Raw genomic sequence first — 23411 nt, 5'->3', positions numbered from 1 at the left:
TGATGCACCTTCATCTTCTATTTGTTCTTCAATTGATATTTCAGTTGGGCAGAAGGAAGAAGAAGAGATGTTTAGGATAGACAATTGATTTTGATTTTAGATTTTAAGTTTTTTTATATTAAGATAAGGATAAATTAGTAATTTAAATTATTTAAGAGTATATAGATAATTACACTACCATTAGACATCCCTTATAAAGTCACTGCATGGGAAAACAATTATGTATGCATAGAAATTTTCATGTACGCCCAACAAGCAAAGCCCAAAGAGCCTCCCGATCCACCCAACTTTCTTTCCCTCATCACTCAGTAAATAAGAAGAGAACGCTAAACCCTTTCTTTTTCACGGCTACTACTGGCACATCTCAGGGTTTCGATCAATGCCCTGGTCCTGCACAGATTAAATACAATCACAGGTAAAATCTTATACCATTACACTGTACATACTGTCTTTTGATTGCTTCTATGCCGATGTTTTTCGATTGATTTGTGTTTGATCCAAAATTCTTAGGTTTTTTAATGCGACAATTACTATCCAAGCCTGTCTTAAACTTGGTATTTCATCATCCTTCCGTAATTGGAAGGATTTTGTTGAAACACCGAACCCTACTCTGCCTCAGGATAGTGTGAGGAAACATGAATCTTGTTGAGAATTTGATAATTTAAGTTTGTTGCTTAACTGTAACAGTTACTGATTTGATAGTGACAATCACTTCAAATTTGAATTCCTTGATTGCCCAGGAAGTTGTGAAGGCTAAGATGTTTACCACCGTGGAATTTTGAACTGTAGTTTATGGTAATTGATATGCTCTTATATACTGAGGGCCCAGAATATGGAATTCTGGCCATTCTTCAATCCGTTTTCTCTTCCATTCAGTGATCGCCTTATGTTTTCTGTTTGATATGTCTGTGACTTTCTGTTCAAGTTGAGTCTCAATCTCTGACAATAGTAGTTATCCAGGACTAGCAAAAATGAAGTAAACTGTGCTTATGTGGTTACAAGTGTAGATATCTATCTCATACTGCTACTACGTAGTTGTTTCAAACTTTCTATGCAAGTGCATCAGCTTATATACCATTAACGTGAGTGACCAATCATGCTGCAATTATCTATTAGCAATGGTCAGAAAAAGCCACTTCAGTAAACTGTGGAAGTACATCCTCGCATCATTTGATCCAAAGTTACACTCACTGTGATGGTTCTTTACTCGATGCCATACGATGCTTCCCTGAGAAAGCTGGTGCCTGCATCTATTTATTTATTTGGGTGTTGATAAATTACTCTTGATTATTTTGTTTCTCTGAGTGTAAACAGTTCACTATCTCATGATTATTTCCTTGTTGTTATTGTGTGATTTTTTCAGTGTTGTTCATTTCAACCTATTATTTGTTGATGGTTTGTTGTTGTTGTTGTTCATGTGCTGACTGTAATCAGTTGTTATCGTGTACAGTTTTTGTCAAACGGCGAATAAAGAGATGGATGGTGCAAAGAGTACTGCTAGAAGAGACAAGTTATTGGAAATTCAAAGTTATGCTCAAACTTTGTGGGAAGAGGGTGACGTTTTTAAGGCGGAATCTTGTGAAAAGCCTCCAAAACTAGGTGAGAAATTCTTTGGAAATTTCCCTATCCGTATATGAATGGATTACTTCATCTAGGTCATGCATTTTCATTGCCGAAGCTCGAATTCGCTGCTGCTTATCACCGATTGAGAGGTGCCAATGTACTTTTGCCTTTTGGTATCCACTGTACTGGAATGCCCATTAAGGCCTCTGCTGATAAGCTGGCCCGGGAGATAGAAAGATTTGGAAATCCACCTGTATTTCCGTCGAAAGAGGACCAAATTATTAACGAAGTACAAGAACCAGTAGTTGATACAAGTGGAAAAACTGAACCTGATAAATTCAAAAGCAAAAAGTCCAAGGCTGTGTCGAAATCGGGTGGTGAAAAGTACCAATGGGAGATTATGAAAGAGTATGGACTCTCAGATGCTGAAGTTTCTAAGTTCCAAGATCCATCTCACTGGCTCATCTATCTCCCTCCTGTTGCTAAAGAAGACCTCAAGGCATTTGGCTTGGGTTGCGATTGGCGGCGATCCTTCATCACAATGGATATGAATCCTTATTATGATTCGTTTGTCAGGTGGCAGATCGGGAAATTGAAGGAGATGGGGAAGATTGTGAAGGATTTGAGGTATGCCATCTACTCTCCATTAGATGGGCAGCCATGTGCAGATCATGATAGAGCATCAGGTGAAGGTGTGGTTCCGCAAGATTATACCCTGATTAAAATGGAGGTGTTTTCACCTTTCCCTGCTAAAATGGGAGCTTTGGAAGGAAAGCGAGTGTTCTTAGCTGCTGCCACATTGAGACCTGAGACCATGTATTGATGCAGTTCTAGAACTGCATCATGTATGGTCAAACAAATGCCTGGGTTTTGGCTGAAGGTAAATATGGAGCTTATGAAATCAACGAGACTGATGTGTTTATCGTCACCGAGAGGGCTGCTCTTAACCTTGCCTATCAGAACCTCTCCAGGGTTCGTGGGAAGCCGACTTGCTTGGTTGAGCTGATTGGTCAAGATTTGATTGGTTTGCCTCTACGGTCCCCTCTATCTTTTAATGAGATCATATTCACAATTCCAATGATGAACGTCCTAACTGATAAGGGTACTGGGATCGTCACCAGTGTCCCAAGTGATTCTCCTGATGATTATATGACTATGAATGATTTGAAAACAAAAAAAGCTCTAGAGACAAATTTGGTGTGAAGGCAGAGTGGATAATGCCTTTTGAGGTTGTACCCATTATTAACATCCCTGAGTTTGGGGACAAATCAGCTGAAAAGGTATGCATGGATTTGAAGATCAAGAGCCAGAATGACAAAGAGAAGCTTGCCGAAGCAAAGAGGTTGACTTATTTAAAAGGGTTCACCAAAGGAACAATGCTTGCTGGAGATTTTACAGGTATGAGAGTCCAGGATGCGAAGCCATTGATTAGGAGCAAGCTTCTAGAAAACGGGCAGGCGGTTAGTTACAGTGAACCAGAGCAGAAAGTTATGTCCAGATCAGGTGATGAGTGTGTTGTGGCCCTAACAGATCAATGGTACATAACATACGGGGAAGAAGAATGGAGGAAAATGGCCGAGGAATGTTTGTCCGAGATGAAACTCTACCATGACGATACACGTAATGGATTTGACCACACCTTGAGCTGGTTGAATAAGTGGGATTGCTCACGCTCTTTTGGCTTGGGGACTCGTATTCCCTTTGACGAGCAGTTCCTCGTGGAGTCCTTATCTGATTCCACACTTTACATGGCATATTACACCATTGCCCATATGTTGCAAAATGGGGAAATGTATGGAAGAGATACTTCTTTGGTGAAACCGGAGCAGATGACCAACGAGGTTTGGAATTACGATTTCTGTGACGGTCCATATCCTAAATCATCTACCATCTCCGAATCAGTTCTCAACAAGATGAAGCAGGAGTTTTCTTACTGGTACCCCTTTGATCTTAGAGTTTCTGGGAGGGATTTGATACAGAATCATCTGACTTTTACTATCTACAACCACGCAGCGGTTTTACCCAAACATCAGTGGCCTCGTGGTTTTCGATGCAACGGTCATCTTATGCTCAACTCTGAGAAGATGTCCAAGTCAACTAATAATTTCAAGACTCTTCGCCAGTCAATAAAGGAGGTTTCTGCAGATGCCACAAGGTTTGCTCTAGCTGATGCTGGTGACGGTATGGATGATGCAAATTTCGTCGATGACACCTCGACATCTGCGATTATGCGTCTCACAAAAGAAATCTCATGGATGGAGGAAATTTTGGAATCCGAGTCTTCACTCAGATCAGGTCTCTCTACTTATGCAGATAAGGTATTTGTGAATGAGATAAATTTTGCTGTCACTGAGACTGAAAGAACTTCAATGAATATATGTTAAAGGATGCTTTAAAGACAGGGTTTTATGACCTACAAGCTGCTGGGGATGAGTATAGATTTTCCTGTGGAACCGGTGGGATGAACCGTGACCTATTATGGCGATTTATGGATGTTCAAACACGGTTAGTTACTCCAATTTGTCCCTATGCTGAATATGTATGGAGAAAGCTCTTGAAGGAGGATACCTTCGCTATAAAAGCAGGTTGGCCCGAGGCTGACAGACCTGATCTTACTCTGAGGGCAGCCACCATGTATTTGCGAGCCACAATAGCCACTATGAGAGAGTTGCTCAAGAAACAGATATCAGGGTCGAAAAAACCTAATAAAAAGGCGTCGCTAGTTGCTCTTCCAAGCACAGAGAACAAACCCATGAGAGGGCTGATATATGTCAACGAGCATTATGATGGATGGAAAGCTGAATGCTTAAATATTCTCCGAGCCAATTTTAACAGTGAAATATGCCAATTCGAACCTGATTCAGAGATTCAATTAGCTTTGAAGCAGAGTAATGTTGGACAGCAAGCAAATTTTAATCAAGTACAAAATCTTTGCATGCCATTTTTGAAGTTGAAGAAGAAGGAGGCACTTTCAGTTGGGAGTCATGCCTTGGATTTGAAGCTACCATTTGGTGAGATGGAGGTTCTCCAGGAGAATCAGGAGCTAATCAGAAGACACTTGGGTCTTGAGAAAGTACTAGTGTTGAATGCATCAAAAGAGGATGATATTGAGATAGCTGGACAGCATGCAATCTTGTTGCAGAAAACTCCACCTTCACCGGGGAGTCCAACTTCCATCTTTTTGAGCCAGTAAGACCCTTTTTTTTTTGTTTGTTCTTTTCATTTTTTGATGGCTAGTTCATATGTACTTCGTACCTTGTTATATAATTTCTTAATCCAGTGACTCAAGAACTATTAAACTGCATCCAGGTTAGTCGTAACGTATTTTCTCGTGCATTCAGTTTCATTTTGTTTTTCTCTCTCTGAATCTGGTGATGAGTAGTTGCTTAAGTTGTTTGGTAGAAGTAGGTCATTTTGAATAAATGTACTCGCATGGTGTTGATGATAAAGGGGTGAATGGTCTGATTAAGATTTTTTGAATCTGGTGATGTATCTGCCATGGGAGTATTAGTCATTGTGTTGCGACTTATGAAAACCATGTGTCTGTTAATTTATGTGATAGTTTGACTTTTTCACGGCTAGTTAATTTTTATGTAATTAGTGGTTGATTGTTGAATCAAAACATCAGCGATGTGTTTGCTGATTGTTCCAATCTAGGATGGGATTGCTACTATTCTAGGTTACCTCAGAACACTTAACAGTAACCCAGAACCACTATGCAACTGAAAAATGGTTGATAGAACAAAAATCTAAGATTCTCCACTGAAATGCTTTAGCGCAAACCAAAAGAATCAGTAAAATGGATAGAATAAGTATAGGTTTTAAATTAGCTTCAAGTTGTTATACTTGCAGACAGGATCAAACATTCTTTGGTTCTGCGGATGTAGCGGGCTTGGAGGTATTCTTTTCGTTCAAATCCTTTGTCATTCTCTCATGTGCTTAGCATGGCAGATCACAAAAGCTCAATAGTAAGATAAGTTTACGACTGAGCCGTAGTTCTTAAGAAATAAGACTCTGTTTGAAAATCCCACTCCTTAACTTAGAAAAGTTTAAGAAAAGGGTGATTCAGGTTACTCGTGATTGTAGCTCAAGGTTCAAAAGAGAAATGTGGAATTTCTGTATATGGCATACAGATTCTTAAAGCTTTTGACATAGGTTGCAACAGATTCGAAGTTCTGAGAATCTTGGAAGTTTTCTTCATTTTGCCTGAAGAGGATATGGTTTACTGAATTCGAAAGGTGAATTTGTGATTGCAGAATCTGGTGTTCATTGCAGAATTCTTTGCCATTTTTTTGATTACATGGAAGAGTGGTCCCTAGACTACCTCCTAAATCTTTCATTTAGGATTCTTGTGGCGATTCTTGGCCATTTTTGGATGGAATGCACCAGTAGGCAGCTTATGATTTGGTTTAGTGAACACCGTGAAACAAGTATGCAATGGACTACAATACTTGTGCCATCTGCTGAGAGAAAGGTATCTGAGGCTCTGGAGCAGGCTCGCAGTTATCAAGTGCTCGGTGCTAACGAAGCTGAATTTGAAGTGATTTCTCATGAAGGAACGATTACTGTGGATATCGAAGCCGTTGGCAGCTTTTTGGGATTCCTTGTGCCCATGCTGTTGCAGCGCTTCTCTCTTGTCAGTTTACTGAAAATTGTTTCACTGTTGCAACTTACCGGAAGGCATACTGGCAGAGTCTGCATCCTGTTCTTGACAAGACCCTCTGGAATGAGTCATCTGTGAATGGAGCAAATCTAGCTGTTGAAGCATTCATCAGAGGGAAAAATGGCCCTCAAGCCAGAGGCAGAAGCTCTTGTACAAGAGTGTACAAAGATAAGTTGTATCTTCAGCTTAGAGTTGTCTAGCTGTTTCCGCCAGATGGGCAAGAGAATGAGCAAGAACTTTTAGCAAAAATAAAGAAGAATAAATCCTTAGGTTCAATTCTAGGCACACAATTAGAAGAAAACATTTGGACAAGAAACTAGCTCAAAGATTTCATTAACAAGAAAAGCTAAACCATCTTCTCTCCTTTATTGTTCACATTTCACTCTAGCACCCAGGACAACATAGTGATACTCAACACAAAGTCACAAATCATTGGTAATAGGACTCTAAACAGAAATCTGGATAGATTTGACTTCAGGCTTCTTCTCTTCAACTTTAGGAACACTTACAGTAAGTACTCCGTTCTCCATTGACGCCTTAACTTCATCAACTTTTGCATTCTCCGGCAACCTGAATCTCCTTAAAAACTTACCACTGCTACGTTCAACTCTATGCCATTTATCATTCTTCTCTTCCTTCTCTCTACTTCTTTCACCACTAATCTGAAGTACTCTTCCTTCTTCAACTTCAACTTTCACTTCCTCTTGGGGTTTCTTTCCAGTCGATTCTGGTGTTTGCCAATTGTGATGTTTCTTTTGAGATTTCAGAACGAGTCGGAAAGGAAAGTGCAGAAGAGGAAGAACCTGATAAGGGGAAATCTTGGAATGGATCCCAAATATCTAGTGAGAATGGGTCGAAAACATTTGTCCTTTGGTTGCCGAAGAAACTTTGACTGACGCTACTCATGGCATTCCAGATGACTACTGGGACGACAAGTAAAAGAAAAAAACACCAGGAAAGCAAAACATGAAACAAGCACTTGTATAACTAAGTGAATTTTTTTTAAAACCACGGTGCATCTGCATTAGCTAGAATACCTTGATTAACCAAAGTACAGAATTTTTTTTACTGTGGTTTGCATGTCATACATCGAATTTCATTTCATCGACCAAAACAACTACTATAGGGAATCAAGGGACGGGAAAAGAGAGGAGAAGAAGTAATAACAGTTGTTATTGATATATGGGCATCTCAATCTCTGGGGTTTGACCAGCAGTAAGATCTACACCTCCTTCAACAACAGCAAGAGTAGTAGGGGCAGGTTCATCTTCCTTGGCCAACATCTTCAAGAAATAACTATGCCTGCGGAAGAAAATATATGAAAACCCAATTAGTATGCGCAGAAATACTTCACCCTGTTCAGGATGAATCATAAATGAGGGCAAATGGAGGTAAGTCGATTCTCAAACTTAAACTAAGGCATGTCGACTCTACAATAACATGAAAAGGCTATAATTGATTTTCCGAGCTAAGCGGTGTTTTTGCAACTTTACAATAACATGAAAAGACTCTACAATAACTCGATGCACTAGATAACTGCAACTTGCATGTTTTTGAGTCTGAGAACACACTCTTAACTCACACTCACCGACCAGGCAACATCAACTCTCTTACACTACAATTAAGTGGCTTCTCTTGAGATGAACCAAATGTAAGATCCCTAATTATGCAATGACTAAGAAGGGTAAACATGATGGCAGAAATTTTTTTGAGAGAAATTTCATTGGATAACACTCTCAACTGTAATTATTAGGAACTTCTCGCAGCTCAATGAACTTACCACCAAGTAGGCAAGCAACTTTCTGTTACTAGAGGAATATAACAAGTTGGCAGCATGTGTATAATCAAGGTTTTTGTGATTGTGAGTTCAAAATAGCACAAGTAAATAGGCAATTAAACAACGCGGTATTGGTGTATGAAATGTACAGTACCATCGAGTATCAGCAGTCAGCTCAGGGTGAAAAGCAGTCCCAAGCAAGTTTCCCTGCTTCACTGCTACAATCACTTTCTGTTCAGGTAGGGATTCAACCTGAAACCAATTGAGTATTAGCCACCTTATATGTGGTTAAATATATAGAATTGGACTGCAAGAATGGTGAATGAGTGGTGAGGATGACAAAACATTCAAATGAAGCAGCTACTTCCGACACCGGAAAATTACGCAGCTATACAGTTACAAAAAAAAAACAGCGCAACTGAAATGCCAAGCCAAGAGCATTGCATAACATGGCCTAATGCAAGACTTAGCTACTTGGGATTATAAAAGTGAAATTTCTTACATAACAATCTGCATGTACGATAACACTGGTTTCTTCAAAGGAGCTAGGGGAGGAAGGATTGAGGGTAAAGTGAAGGGAGGGGAAGGCAAAGTCATCTTGAAGGTGAAGGAAGTAAGGCAACTATGTTAGATCATATAGAATTGCAAATTACTGCAATATGGGGATAAAATTTCTTATGCTAGATTGAAGTGCTACTTCAACTTAATAACTGTTTTTAAGAGTAGATTGAGATATACTTCAATTTGATTTCTCATGGGAAGGTATGTAGTATGTTGTCTAGTATTGGCCGAAGAAGATTACAATGATAGGAAGAATTGGACAACCATAGAACAATGAGTCAACCGGTACGGTCAAGTAGAAAGTGCAGTTCCTACTGGCAATGATCACTGTGCAATGACTAGCACGAATGATGGATGAAGAGGGCTGGGAAGGCAAGATTCTCTGTTAGTAATCTTTTCAACAACTCTGTTTATGATCAGGGGACTAGTAGAAATGTCACTGCAAATATGCAGAACTATTTTAATAGGGGAGTCTAGTGATGCAAGAACACTTTCAATTTAATGAAGTGATTTTATTATTCAAAAAAAAAAAGAGGGATTCGGAGAGAACCCAGAATTCACTATCATAGATTAACAAAACGAAAACTTGTTCCTTCAATATAGACAAAAATAATAAAAGCCAAGGTCTACACTAACCAACCAAAAAGAGAGGACTAGAGGTAAAAGGGCAAACCTCCTGGGTGTCTGCATCAGATTTTGATGATGTTGTCTTTAGAGACACAGGGCAAGCAGCTAGGACTTCAACTCCTGGACCAGCTTCTACTATTGCAGGAGCACGGATAAATACTCCTCGGAAACTAGGTAGACCTCCTTCCTGAGCTGAGAGCTCTGGTACTGAAAGGTCTACTTCAAAACTCTGGATCTGCATGAATCAATATTTCAGATAACTACTTTCACTCCAGACGGTCCTTCAATGTGACTTGAGGCTGTTTAGTAAGTTAGTCACTCAAGGAATCAACTACATCCTTTTACAATGTGTTATGAGTTAAAAGTAACCAGTAGTTCCACAACTTTATGTTGTAACTCCTATATAAATCTTTCTCCAGTTTATTTGAGTGTGATGAAAGTTTTGCAGTATTTACCTGACTTCCAAAGAAATTTCGATGAACGGTACAATCAAGTCCTCCAACAAGCTCTTGACCTCCTTCTTTCTGCCCTGAAAAGCAAGTTTTACAGTCAGTCTCAATAAAAACCAAACCAACAAGTAACTAATAGGATATAGTACTGGTGAGCATGTGTGCTGAGAGTGTAGAAGTTATATGAGTCGCACGTGTGAGGTGTACGAGTGCTAAAGAGAGGTTCAGTTGAGCTATATAAACTCGAGTCTGTCCTGTAAACAATTCATCTTTCTTTATATCAATTCTATTGATCAAATCGTCTCAGAGAAATGTAGAGATTATCGAATGCTATCAGTAACCTCAATAAGAAAATAGACATTATCAAGATTAAAACACACACTCACCAATGGCTTTGTCTGCCAAGAAGATAAGCCCTGCACAAGTCCCCCACACAGGCTTTCCCATTTTAACAAACTCGCGCAGAGCAGGAAACTACACAATTTCAAATTGAAAAACACAAAAACATTCAACATTTTCGCAATCCCAAGTTAAAACAATTCAAACCCATTAATACAGATTCATTATTAAGCAAAAAAAAAAAAAAAATCTCCTTCTTAATCATTTCTCACGCTCTACCTTACATGTGCAGTCAACAACAGTACCTCAAATACAAGTACTTCAGCTCTATTCAAACAATTTAACAAACAGATTCAGCTCGCAGCTTTTTTCTTTTCTTTTTAGCTTAAATTACAACTAGAACAACATTTTCTAAGAAATTCAAAAATATTTTTGAAATTCTCCAATTCGCCCCACAATCATCACAAAACCAGTACTCTAGCCCCCCGCAAACAATCAAAATTCATACAAAGAGCGAGAGAGAGAAAGAGAACCAGATTATGATATTCAGCAAGTTTAGCCATGGTAGTACTTTCACCACCAGGAATAATAAGGGCACTGATATTATCCAATTGTCCAGGTTTCTTTATCTCCACTCCTTTCACTCCAAGCCTTCTTAATGCTGAAAAAATAATCAAAGAGATTGAGAATTATGGCAAAAACTAAAAGATAAGTTAAAACCCATTTGTAGATAGGATTAGTACCAGAGATATGTTCATTGTAAGATCCTTGTAAAGCAAGAACTCCAATAGTCATTGTTGATGGTAGGAGGAGAGAATTATGATAGTCTGCAGGTTCACTAGAAAAATGAAATGAAAAAGCAAAACCCTCAAAATTGCAGAGAAAAACCCCACCCACCAAAAGACAACAACACCACCGGCAAGTAGCAAATGATTCACTTTATACGCCTTTCATTTCCTATGGCCCAGAATTGCCTTGAATCCCGAACCAGGGCGGCAGATGCAGAGTATTGGTACTTTTGAGCTTTTAAGTCTCTTAAAAGAACGCATTTTCGGGCTCTTGTTTTTTCTAGGTTATTCCCATCTATGGTAATATGATAGGGGATGTCTTGGTGCTAGTGGTTGCCAAATGACTAAAGTACACGTTTCTTTTTCATGCAAATTTCTCTGGTGGTTTTTACCTTTTTCCCATTTTTTTCTTTCCCGAATGGGAGGAGAAAATCATCGTTCATATATTGATTCAACATTCATACCTCTAGTCAGGTAAAGATTTGAATTAGTTGGGGTGTTCATCCAAAATTGATAATTTAAATTGTTTAATACAACTCTTAGAGACTCATCGTTTCAATGTCTATGAACTGCACTTCTATTACAACAAGAAGATAAATGCGCTGCCTCTATAACATCATATCTACTTCTAAAGACAAAACCGTTAACTCTGAAATTAATACAAGTATTGGCTTGGATTCCAAATCTTCACTAATTAAATATCTTTTTTCTCAAGCCATGGAATACATTCCCATCAACATATTCGGGATAATATTACTATAGCACATGAGGTGATTCATAAAATGAGAAATAGTAAAGTAAAAAGGGGTTGATGGATATTAAAATAGATATGTTAAAAGCTTTTGACAGAGTTGAGTGGACATTTCTTATTCAGATAATGACTAAGATGAGTTTTAACGAAAAGTGGTGTCAACTAATAAATGAATGTATATCTACAACAACTTTGGTTGTTCTGATTAATGGGTCTCCTACTGAATTTTTCAAACCAACTAGGGGATTGCGACAGGGAGACCCTTTATCCTTATTTTTTTTTGTTTTGTTTTGTATGGAGGCCTTGTCTAGGACTTTACTAAATGATGAAGAAACGGGACTGCTAAAAGGAATCAAAATAGCCCCTCAAGCACCATCTGTGAACCACCTTATGTTCGCAGATGACTGCCTTGTTTTTTGTGAGGCTAGTCCTCAGACTAGTCATAACCTAGTCAATTTATTCAGAGATTTTGGCATAGTCTCGGGGGAATTGATCAACCTTAACAAGTCGGGAGTTTTCTTTAGTTCCAAAATTGATCCAAGAATTATATTAGGGAGGAAATCAAACAAATTATAGGTGTCAATCACATATGCTTGGAAGATAGAAACTTAGGATCCCCATTATTCACCAATAGATGTAAGGTTAAATGTTTTGAACCTTTGATAAGTACAATGAGAAAAAGGCTTCTAAGTTGGAATGGTAAAAATCTAAATAGTGCGGGAAGAAATGTGATGATTAAAAATGTTACCTCCTTTATAACAGTGCATCAAATGCAGTGCTTCAAAATCCCTGTAAAAATTTGTAACACACTTACTAATATGCAGCGGGACTTTTGATGGGGCAAAGATAAAAATGGTAAAAAGGGAATCTACCTTAAGGGTTGGACTCCTATCTGTAAATCTGTGGAGGAAGGAGGACTAGGAATACAAAAAATACAAAACTTCAATAAAGCAATGATTGCGAAAATAGGATGGAGACTAAAAGAGAATCTTGATTCTCTATGTGCTACAATTATAAAAGCTAAATATCATCTCAAAAACGACATACTCAACATGAATGACAAATCTAATCCTCGAGATAGTTGGATCTGGAAAGGCATACACTCAGGGGTACAAAAAATAAGGAAGAATGTTTTCTGGAAAAATTGGGAATGGAGAAAAAACAGATATTTGGAATGACTATTGGATACCGAACACAAATCCACCTCTTATGAAACCTAAAAAGGGAACTGAACACTTGAACAAGGTAATCCAATTGATAATAAATATGTGTATATGGGACCAGGAAAAATTGTCTATTTGTTTTGACAGGAAATAAGAGAAAAGGTATTAAAAATACAAAGTCCAAGCATAGCTAAGGAGGATGAAGCTAAATGGAACCTAAGCAGCACAGGTAAATTTTCTGTTAAAACATTGTATCAATCAATTAACTCAACCGGCAAAAAATCTAAGGATTGAAGAAACATATGAAGCATGCAAGTATCACCCTCTGTCAAACTTTTCGTTTGGAAAACTGCTCACTCTATACTTCCTAATATATAGCATGAGAGTAGCAACAATCTTGCCTGATACCAATACTATTTGCACTCTTTATAGTAATGGGGATGAAACTTTAACTCATTTGTTCATCAAATGTAACTTTTTCAACCAGGTTTGGATGCATCTAAATATTGACTTACAATGTGTAACAAATGGAATAGATACATTTCATGACTGGCTGAACACTTTGTTTCATAAACAAAATAGATACTTACGCGAGATAGGATGGCCTGAATTCTATAGTATAGTTACTTGGCATGTGTGGAAAGTTAGATGCAATTTAGTTTTTAGCAAAATAAACCAAATCAGTGCTAATACAGCTCGAGACATAGCCAGATTTATCAATAGTTATATGTATCTGACAGAACCAAATCATAACATGATGCAGAATCTATATTATAACCCCTTGAATGATGAAAAGTTGGAAATAAGTACAACCGAACCATCTATAGAAACAATGTATATGGAAATTAGGATAAATATAGCAATTTATATGTCTAATTTTATATCAACTTCTGGAATCGGCTTAACTCTTATGAATTTTGCAGGGGAAAATGAAGGAAGGGGAACCTATGCTGATTGTACCACTAGAGAAGAGCTAGAAGAGAAAGGGTCCCAAGAAGCATTCAAATGGGCAACTCATTGGAGCGGATTGATTGTGTATTGAACTTATAATTGATTTTATGCATAGAAAACTATGTTTGATTACATGATTTTAAGGAAGTAACTTATGAACTTGTTTCTTAGTTTAAATAAATCAAACTGGGTTGGTGGTCCGGTTCATATTGGGGATCTATAGTAGGACCGATCCCTACCTATTTGGGGATCTATAGCAGGACCGATCCCCATAACAAAACCGATTTCTAACATCACATACATTTTAGAGTTTGTGTGATTTTGGAAGATGGGATTGCAAAATAGGAAACTTCAAGATGTCTACATTATGAGTAGTTTGAACATGTGTACAAATATTATATTTTAATGTTCAAAGATAGATATTCCTTGATATTCAAGGTAAGATCCAAAACCGAAATGTTTAAGAATCTTTTTGTTAAGATTTTCAAATATATATGTTTTGTTTTTCCAGCAAGAAAAAAATATATCTGGAAGATATATTAGTTAAGTATCTTATATGCTATCTAACACTACACCATTTTTTCCAATTCGAAATGGTATTTGAGCGTTACGAATCGGGGTTGTAACGGTTCTTGACCGTTACGAAAAGGGTGCTACAATTTTTTCGCAACGGCCCAGCAGCCGTTGCGAATTTTTTTCGTAACGTCCCTTGCAACAGCTTGTAGTCGTTACTACGTGGCACTGTCCTAACATGCCCGAGCCGTTACGAATTTATTTAGTAACAGGATGTTGTAACAAGTTCAAGCTGTTACGATTATTTTTGTAACTGTAAAAAAATTACTGTCGGTTAACCTTGACTTGGTCAAGATCAGTCAGCAATGACCAATTTTGACCAGGTCAAGGTCGGCCGGCAGCTCATTCTCGGCCGGAATACGCCGGAATCCTAAATAACCACCTGCATACACCTTTTATTTATCCTCCACAATCAACAATTTTTTCATTCAATCACATTCATCTCAATTCAATCAATTCTTATCACATTCAAATGGATTCATACAAAAAAGAACTTAAATTCTTCTAAGTACCAAATTTTATTTGTTAAGTATCAAATACTAGGGGAATATATATATACCAAGTATCAGTTCATAGAAATTCATGTGTTCACAAATTCATCTAACTTGGAATGTACATAGAAACTTACTGCAACCTAATGTGTGCCTTGTTCTCCAACCTTTTGCTCCAAACTTGTTGCAGCAGAGCATCATCCAATTAACCTGCAAACACAAAAAATATATACTTAGATGGAAGTATCCGCAGAAAAATCAGTTCATACAAAAAAGAACACAAAGTCATCTAAGTATCAATTGTTTTATTAAGTATCAAATACTAAGGGAATACAGAGGAACTTACTAAGTTCAATTCATAGAAACTTCCTATATTCACATATTCTTCTAACTTAGAAAATACATAGAAACTTACAGAACTTGCACCTGATCTCCAACCTAATCGAGATTTGTCATACACGACATCCAGGATAGCAACATGATTAATGGATCCATCATCTATGCTAGCATGCACTTGCCTACCAACAAACATGAAATAAAAAGAAATAAAATGGGTGACCGACTGATCGCGGAAAAGAAATCGCAAGCCAGATCTTTTTTCTTTTGCTTGTAAGTATGCGAAAGGGTCTGAACTAAGTGACTTTAGACGCAATTTTTAATGCCATACATACTACATAGTGGGAAGACAAATCCAAAGTATGATAGGGATATATATGTTGTGCTATACTTTTAGCTTCTTAAGGGATGTATATACGTATGCCCGTTACCAGTTGAGCAATTAACCATGCAGATAATAATAATTTTGAACGAGAAAGCCTACCAGTACTTACCATCTTCCATTCGTTAGCCCTATACACTTGTGAGCATCCTTCATATATTTGAATCTCACCAAAACAACTCCTTGAGGACGGTTCTCGCATACCTGCAAGAAAAAAAGTAACATGTAAATTTTCTAGTCCAAAAATCAACATCGGAAAACATTATCTTCGAGAAAGAGAAAGATGCTCAAACAAGACTCGACCAGTAGTATATGAACATCATCAGGATTCACTGAATACCTTAACTAGCTCTACTGGACAAAGTTTCATCCACTCCTCCTCAACATCTGACTTTAGCTCGTCTTTAAATTAGCATCAGACTGCAAATGTGCAAAACATCTCACATACTCAACGACTTCCCTAGATATCATGGCTAATTTCAACACTGTGAATTACAATCAGCCAAAAAAGATAAATCTAAACAAATGGGGTCAAGTATTTATAGGGATAAAAAAAAGTATAAACAACATTCTCACCTCTTTAATAACGCCACACCCATCGCTTTCAACAACAGGGTCTGCACCTTGACTGATGACATCAATTCTCTTGCAACCAGATACCTTGGGAAATTCAGAATTCTTCAAAGAAACCTTCTCAACACCCTTGGCCTGGCAAGCAACAAAAAGTGTCTTAAAACAGCATCTTATTTAAACACATAAGATGTCTAAATCTTACCGGTGCATAGGAAGCAATCAACTTTAAAGGTAAACCAATGTAAACAGCAAGAAAAAGTGCAATGGAAGCCACAAAGAAAAAGTGCACGGGAAGCAATCACTTTTACCAGCTTGACGAAAATTTCATCATTTCCTTTCATTCAGTGAAAGCAGCTGCATAAATTCAAACGCCTGGTCCAACTCAACTTTCCTCTCTACAGCCTTCATTGGAGAACTTTTCTCTTCTCTTCAACTACCTTTTCATACTCCTCTAGTGTCTTCTCCTACAAACAGGAAAGAAAAACAGCGCACCATTCAGAATCAATGCTTATTTCCTCACACAAATAATGTCTCTAGATCGTAATCTTCACTGCTCGTAAGACAGAGAGAGAAGAGTGAACAGAAAAATTAAAAAACATACGAGTAGCAAAATATATAAAGAAAAATGTCATCAACCAGTTACCTTATCCTCCCCAACTTCCTTATCCTCAAATAATACACATAAGGCATACATGAGACCAATCTTCACTGAACCACTTAAACGCTTGTCCTTTTGAGGGTCATAGTTCTTAAGACCATTCTGAAGTTCCACTATCTCAATGCTAAGCATTACTGCATCTTCTCTTCTATCAGACCAACAACCATTGCAACACTGTACAAACACCATAGCACATTTCAGCTCTGTCGGTAACTTTTGGAACATCTACAACTCCGCATTGCAACATCATTTCAGCTTCCAATACAATTCAGCTCAAGCTATCACTTACTTGGCAGCAACATCATCTTTGCAGCTTATTTCTGAAGCAACCCATTCATTCAAAGCATCATCATACTATGTACATCAACCAATCTAAATTGCAACAAGATAAAACAAACCAAAACCATCAGCCTCCAGATATAAGTTCAAAATGAGATAGTAAATTTGAATTTCATAAAAATCAAATCAATAATATGGGTAATAAAGATGAAGGCATACTAATCACGGACCTAAAGATTGATTTTCAATTAGGTTTAAAGATGGATTGATTTCTGGATTTTTAGCTCAGAAAACCCTAGAATTTTTTGTTGAAAATTTTCGAGATTTTAATCTCAATAGACAAGTAAAGGTCAAGAGATTATAGATATGTATTCTGATCAAGAATTGAGTAAGAATTTCTACATGAAATAGGTAAAATTTGGTTTTGAAATCGTCTAGATAATAATCACAGATGGATTTAAATGAAAAAGAAGAAATAAAACTTATCTTTTTCGTTTGTTTTTGACAGTCGAATCTTCAGATTCAGTTGTTGGTTAGCTTTTAATCAACTCTTCTTCATCGTCTAAATCTTCAGATTCAGTTACTGATTTGACTTCAAGAACTTTTCATTGATTTGCACTCATAGTCGATTAAGGATTTTCTACTGAAGAACTTTCAAACTAGAGTTTTCTGCCGAAGATCTCTCTCACTCTCTCAACAAAAAAATTTGCTACGAACATTTTGGTTTGATAGAGGGAGATGATTAGACGGAGAGATAGAGATGAAGAATGAACTGATGAGGTAGATTTTGTGAAAGAAAATATATCTAGGGTTTTATGATTGAGAGGGAATCTCGAGAAAATATGAAAGGTAGAGATATTAGTTTAGAAATAGACGGTGTAGATGGATGGCTAGAAACCGTGGGCCCAGAAAACCCCAAGTGTGACCACCCTTGATGTGACCAAGCGTGTGAATAGCACGCTCGAAAAATTAGCATGTTACAATTCGTAACGGCAGCCACATGTTACGAATTATGAAAAAAATCGTAACAGCTTGTGCTTGTTACAACTAGGTTGTAACGGCTTTTTGTAACAGGAAAATTCGTAACGGCTGCTGGGCCGTTACGCATTTAATTGCGAATCCTTAAAAATGGTGTAGTGTAATTGAGTTGTAATTCAAGACGGATTCCGGTATGACAGTTGGATATTGGTTGGAATTAGACAAAACTGAATATTGGAGTTTATTGCATATCTTAAAAATATTTTTGGTTATGGAAATTCACTAGTGTCCAAACTACCTTGGTCTATAAATAGTGAAGTTCGTTCTTCTTACAAACTTATCCTGAGGCAAACACTTCATTTTATAGTCATTGTTGTAGCCGACTAATAGTATTACTTGTAATATTATATTGGGAAGGAGAGTAGTTAGGTGAAATCTCTTACATCCTCTAGTTCTAAGTCTTCTGTGGGATGAAGAAGCGTCTAATAGTATCGTTGGTGGGAAACTAGAATTTCATTGTTATTTTAGTTTTTCGATTATCGATTTTCTCGGCTGTTAAACCTTGATTGCACATGCACTTTAACTAATAATTAAAGTTCTTACTTAATCATTCATCATCAACATCCCTAGAACACCCCACTGAGGGCATACACCCGTTAAATCCCTTATGTACTCACATACCATAACGATGAATATGCAATTATTAATCAAAGAACAACCTAATACAACGTGTTATTAAGTTTACTCCTCCAAGAACATTAAGTTTTGTGAATTAGGCTTATCAATGCAATAAAAGTACTACGAGTAATTTATTTAACATATTTCAATCTTCTTCATGCAATCACAATAAGATTTTGAATACAATTAGCAAGCATAATATGCTACTTATGACAAAGTGCATCGACAATTCTGTATCTCAAAACCCTAGGCTAGCTATATATATGGATTCATGGTTATTTAATAGCGCCCCAAAACAAATATTTACACAATCATACGTGGCTATAATAACCAGTAGATTAATAACAATAATGATGAGATTAAGATGACAAAACTAATGTAATCAACTATCATATTTTTGATCCTTAATTTATTTTTTAGAATTAATATTGAGTAATTATTCCAATGCCAGAACCTCATGAATTTAACACTTTCCAGTCAGACGAGGATCACATAGTCGGCGTGGTTGTCATAACTCAACGGGTTCGGGATCATTTTTAACCTAATAGGAAGGATCCTTGGGGGAAACGGGGATCTGTAAGATCGATCTAGCATGGCTCTATCTGGCAAGGCTCGCAAAGATCGGGCTCGCATGGCTTCCCTCATTAGATTACATATATATCTTGGGATGCAACTTAACTTCCCCGGGTCATGTAAATGTTCAAAGTGTGGATATGTAATTATTGGTTTCCCTTCAATAGGTGAGTGCTATAGCATATATCTTAGACCTAAGGTTAGGTTCATGTAAATGTTCAATGGATACATGTGGTCATTGGTTTCCCTTCACTCTAAGATCCGACTTTAGTTTTAGGTTTATGATTAGGTTTAAGAATATAAGAAATTGATACATAATGGCAAGGAAATCGAACCATGATCTTTCGGGTTATGGAGTGATTTACAACCATTATACCACTTGTTAGTTTTATTTGTATTATATATACTCCCTCCGTAATGTTTTATTAGCTCTGATTTGACAAGGTCAAATTATTAAGGAGACCTGAGGAATATCCAAAACTATCCCTATTAAATGCTACGTTATTATTTAAATTAAAAATAAATATGCGTAGTATATAAGAAACATACATATATAGTAATATTATTATATTTAGAAATATTGAAAATAATATAAAAACAACTATCTTTATCGTCTGATTATAAGACCAAATATCTTTGTAATTATAAATATTTTTTTTAAAGGAATGAAGATAAATAAAAAATATATTACTTGTTTCTTTATTTATGGAGATACAGTTTAAGATTTTAGATTGGGTAATACAAAAAATAATTTATAATTATATATGATTTGTTACACGGACTACAATTCATGGATGTGCGGTCCAACTAGATTCCTAGAGTTGTATAAAAAGAAAACTATGTAATGCTTCTACCCTAATCTTCTAATAAGATTATTCTTCGCCTTTCTCTCTTATCTTTCTTTGTTTCATCAGTAATTCTCCTTAAACACGTTATCAAGCACAAGCTCTTCCTTGCCTCTAAAGAAAGATAATTATTTTTTTTGGGTTCTGGTCAACTGGTATCTCGAAATCCCTATCGTAGACTGATTTTGATACTTCAATTGTTATTTTTCCCCCATTTTCAATCTTCCGTCAAAAAGGAGATATTTTGATTAATTATAAGGGGATTGCAAATGGAAGTTTAGGTTATATATATATATATATATATATATATATATATATATGTAATTAGGGATTTTAGGATCTTAATTTTTATTTATCCCGTTGAGTGCAAATCTGGGGAAGGAAAATGGTTTCGTTCTGAGGAGAAACTAAATATGACGAGAAATTTTTCATGTCCGATCCGATTCAGTCTATCCGGTCCGATCCGATTCAGTCCACCCGGTCCGGTCTAACCCAACCCAACAGGTTCATCTTATCCCGGGTCAACCACACCCTGTGCTACTCCGACCGTTTCACGTTGTGCTCCGTCCCGGCTGTGCGGGACCAACTCCCTCCCGGTTGTGCACGACCAACTCCGTCCCGATTCTGTCTATGTAAGTGGGTACCAAAGTTTAAGTATGTAAAACTGAATACTTAGTGAGCCTATTTATTTTTAGAACATGTTTAGTTCTGTTTTTTTTTTGTCTTAAGATAATTCCATGTCATATAAGCAGTAAATTTAATTATGATTGTTAATCATTAATAGTTTTCGCTTTAGTGTTATTTTGTTCTCTTGAATATGATATTGGCTATAATTGAATGATGTCTTTTTTTCAATTGGTTGTACCAACTCGATTCCAATGTATTTATTTGGAGTTTAGAATTACTTGGACCATTATTGCATACTTGATATTGTCTCCCCAAATTTGAACATTCCGTGGAATGTAACCACTTGCTCGATTATTAAAGAGTCGGTAGCAGGCCGGTTCTAAAGCCCGTCAAGTTACAAACCAGCACAGGGCGGAAATATTTTTTAAACTAATGTGCGCTTGTTTATTTATGGCCCATTATTTTTGGGAATTTCAAAAGTTTTAAAAACGTGGACAGGAACACAGAGCACTTACGGATACTACAAAGCCAATTAGCTACTCCTATTAGTACTTCTCCTAAACAAGCATAAGATAGATTAAGTAATCGATCAACCCTAGAGGATCTCAAACTGCATTTGACGCAAGCGAGAGCGAGATAGTAAAAAATCATCGAATCATGTCAAGTCCGAATATAGCATTTGTTTCCGTTCAGTTCATCATAGTCCATGCGGTAATATTATTAGAATCACATTATCGGGGCTGCAAGGGAGAGAGTTTTTGGGGGCTAAAATGCTATGTGTAGCCAAAAAATGGATAGGGGATTCAAGGTATATGAAAAAGTCAAACTATCCTCGCTTAAATTTCACTATTCATTAAAAAAACAAACTAAATCTATAATCTTCTCCTTCTCCTTCTCATTTACAAATCATGATGATGATGATTTTATCATGATGATTATGATTTTATCATGATGAAGATCATCAAAAAAAAAAACTAAATCGATTATCTTCTCCCATCCTTCTCTTCCCATTCATAAATTGTAATAAAGATGATGATTATAGTTTCATCATGATGAGAACGAAGATCATAAAGAAAACCCAAAATTATCAACTTTTCTTTCTCCTTTTCATTCATAGATCATAATAAAGATGGTGATCATCATAAAAAGTAAAAACTAAGAGAACCCACCATTTATTTTTGCTTTTAAATGGTTAAAAAATATGATTCTATGAATTTGGGGTTTAAAAAAAAAGTTTCTGAAAGTATTTACGGCTGGGAGTTCTTAGATTCCTAGCCGAAAGTACATGTTTCGGCTTGATTTTCCCAGCCGAAATCAGTTTTCTGATGTTTTTGGTTTTCAGAATCGGTTACGGCGGGGAAAACCCAGCCGAAACCGTTGTTACGGCTATGAAAACCCAGCCGAAACTGCTGTTACGGCTGGGAAAACCTAGCCTTAACTGGTTCTAAAAACAAAAAAAATCGAAAAAATGATTTCGGCTAGAAGTTCTTTATTTCCCTGCCGTAAAAAAAACGACTTGGAACATCATTATTTCCCAACCGTTTTTTTCTTTCTACGGTTGGGTCGACAAATTATCCTAGCCGAAAACCCAGCCGAAGTGCAGTTACGTCTGGGAAAACCTAGCCGTAACTGTTTTTGAAAACCAAAAAAAGAAAATCGAAAAAATTGTCGGTTGGAAAAACCAAGCCGAAACATGGACTCTCGGTTGGGTCGACAAACTATACCAGCCGTAATCTTGATTCACGGTTGGGAATCTAAGAACTCCCAGCCGTAATTACTTTAAAAAACTGTTCTTTTTTTTACCCGAAATTCATCGAATTTGATTTTTTTAACCATTTAAAACAAAAATAAATATTGGGTTTTCTTAGTTTTTTCTTTCTATGATGATCATCATCTTTATCATGATCTTTGAATGAGAAGGAGAAGAAAATAGTTTTAGGTTTTCTTGATGATCATCATCCTTATCATGATGAAATTATGCTCATCATCTTTTCACAATTTATGAATGAGAAGAGAAGGATGGGGAGAAGATAATAGATTTATTTTTTTATGATCTTCATTATGATGAAATCATGATCATCACTTCATCATAATCGTAAATGAGAAGGAGAAGGGAAGACTATAGTATTAGGATTATTTTTTTTTTATGAATAATGAATTTAGGTAAGGGTATAATAGACTTTAGGAACATGATGTGTTAAGGGATAACCTCATTTACTATTTCATAATCCTAAAAAGCCCCAAAAGACCATGGACTTTCAAAGCCCCAATAATAGGATTCTATTATTAAGAGGTCAGCATCTAATCCTACATGTTCTTTAATTCTTTTCTCTTTTACTTTGATACAATTTTTTGCTCAGTTGATACAATTTTTCTTTTGTGTGTGTTCTTTTGCCTAGTATTTTTAGGGCCCACTCAAAAGGAATTAGGGGCCACCTTTTTATTCCCATCCATTGAAGAAGGTAAGGGGTGTCTTAAAAATAGGAAATTGTTTATATTGTCCTTCACCTTTATACTAAATCTAAACCTATATCCTTTATTTTCATAATTATATCATTCCTCTTCTTCTTTCTTCTACATATTCAAAAAAAAAATTCATCATTTTAATTTTGATTGAAAACAAAAATCGTCGATCAAACAAATGTTATGATTGATTGTTTAAAATTAAATCCCAAAATTTAGTAACCTTAAAGTTGAAACTTAGAACATCAAAAAAAAGGAGTTAAACAAATAAAACGAATAGATGATAGTAGTTGTGATTCAAAATTAGGATTTGATTACTTGAA

The 23411-nt window shown here is 36.5% G+C and overlaps 1 protein-coding gene and 2 pseudogenes across 1 annotated transcript; 1 reads left to right on the top strand and 2 right to left on the bottom strand.

Annotated features, from left to right (window-relative positions):
- The first annotated feature begins 323 nt into the window (after nt 1-323).
- On the top strand, nt 324-4969 carry LOC113324578 (annotated as a pseudogene).
- A 1088-nt stretch (nt 4970-6057) lies between these two features.
- LOC113322900 lies at nt 6058-7155 on the bottom strand (annotated as a pseudogene).
- Nucleotides 7156-7208: 53 nt separating this feature from the next.
- Nucleotides 7209-10958, bottom strand: LOC113322898 (probable pyridoxal 5'-phosphate synthase subunit PDX2). The gene is made up of 7 exons (XM_026571081.1): nt 10723-10958; nt 10513-10640; nt 10027-10114; nt 9647-9720; nt 9238-9426; nt 8158-8255; nt 7209-7528 (listed from the first exon to the last, which is right to left on the bottom strand). The coding sequence occupies exons 1-7, from the start codon at nt 10772-10774 to the stop codon at nt 7399-7401; spliced, it is 759 nt and encodes a 252-aa protein (XP_026426866.1). The 5' UTR covers nt 10775-10958; the 3' UTR covers nt 7209-7398.
- Between the last annotated feature and the right edge of the window lie 12453 nt (nt 10959-23411).

Source organism: Papaver somniferum, chromosome 11 (genome assembly GCF_003573695.1).
Source record: "Papaver somniferum cultivar HN1 chromosome 11, ASM357369v1, whole genome shotgun sequence".
NCBI classification, from domain to species: domain Eukaryota; kingdom Viridiplantae; phylum Streptophyta; class Magnoliopsida; order Ranunculales; family Papaveraceae; genus Papaver; species Papaver somniferum.
Note: the sequence above shows the minus strand (reverse complement) of the source record. Positions and strands in the feature narration are given on the sequence as shown.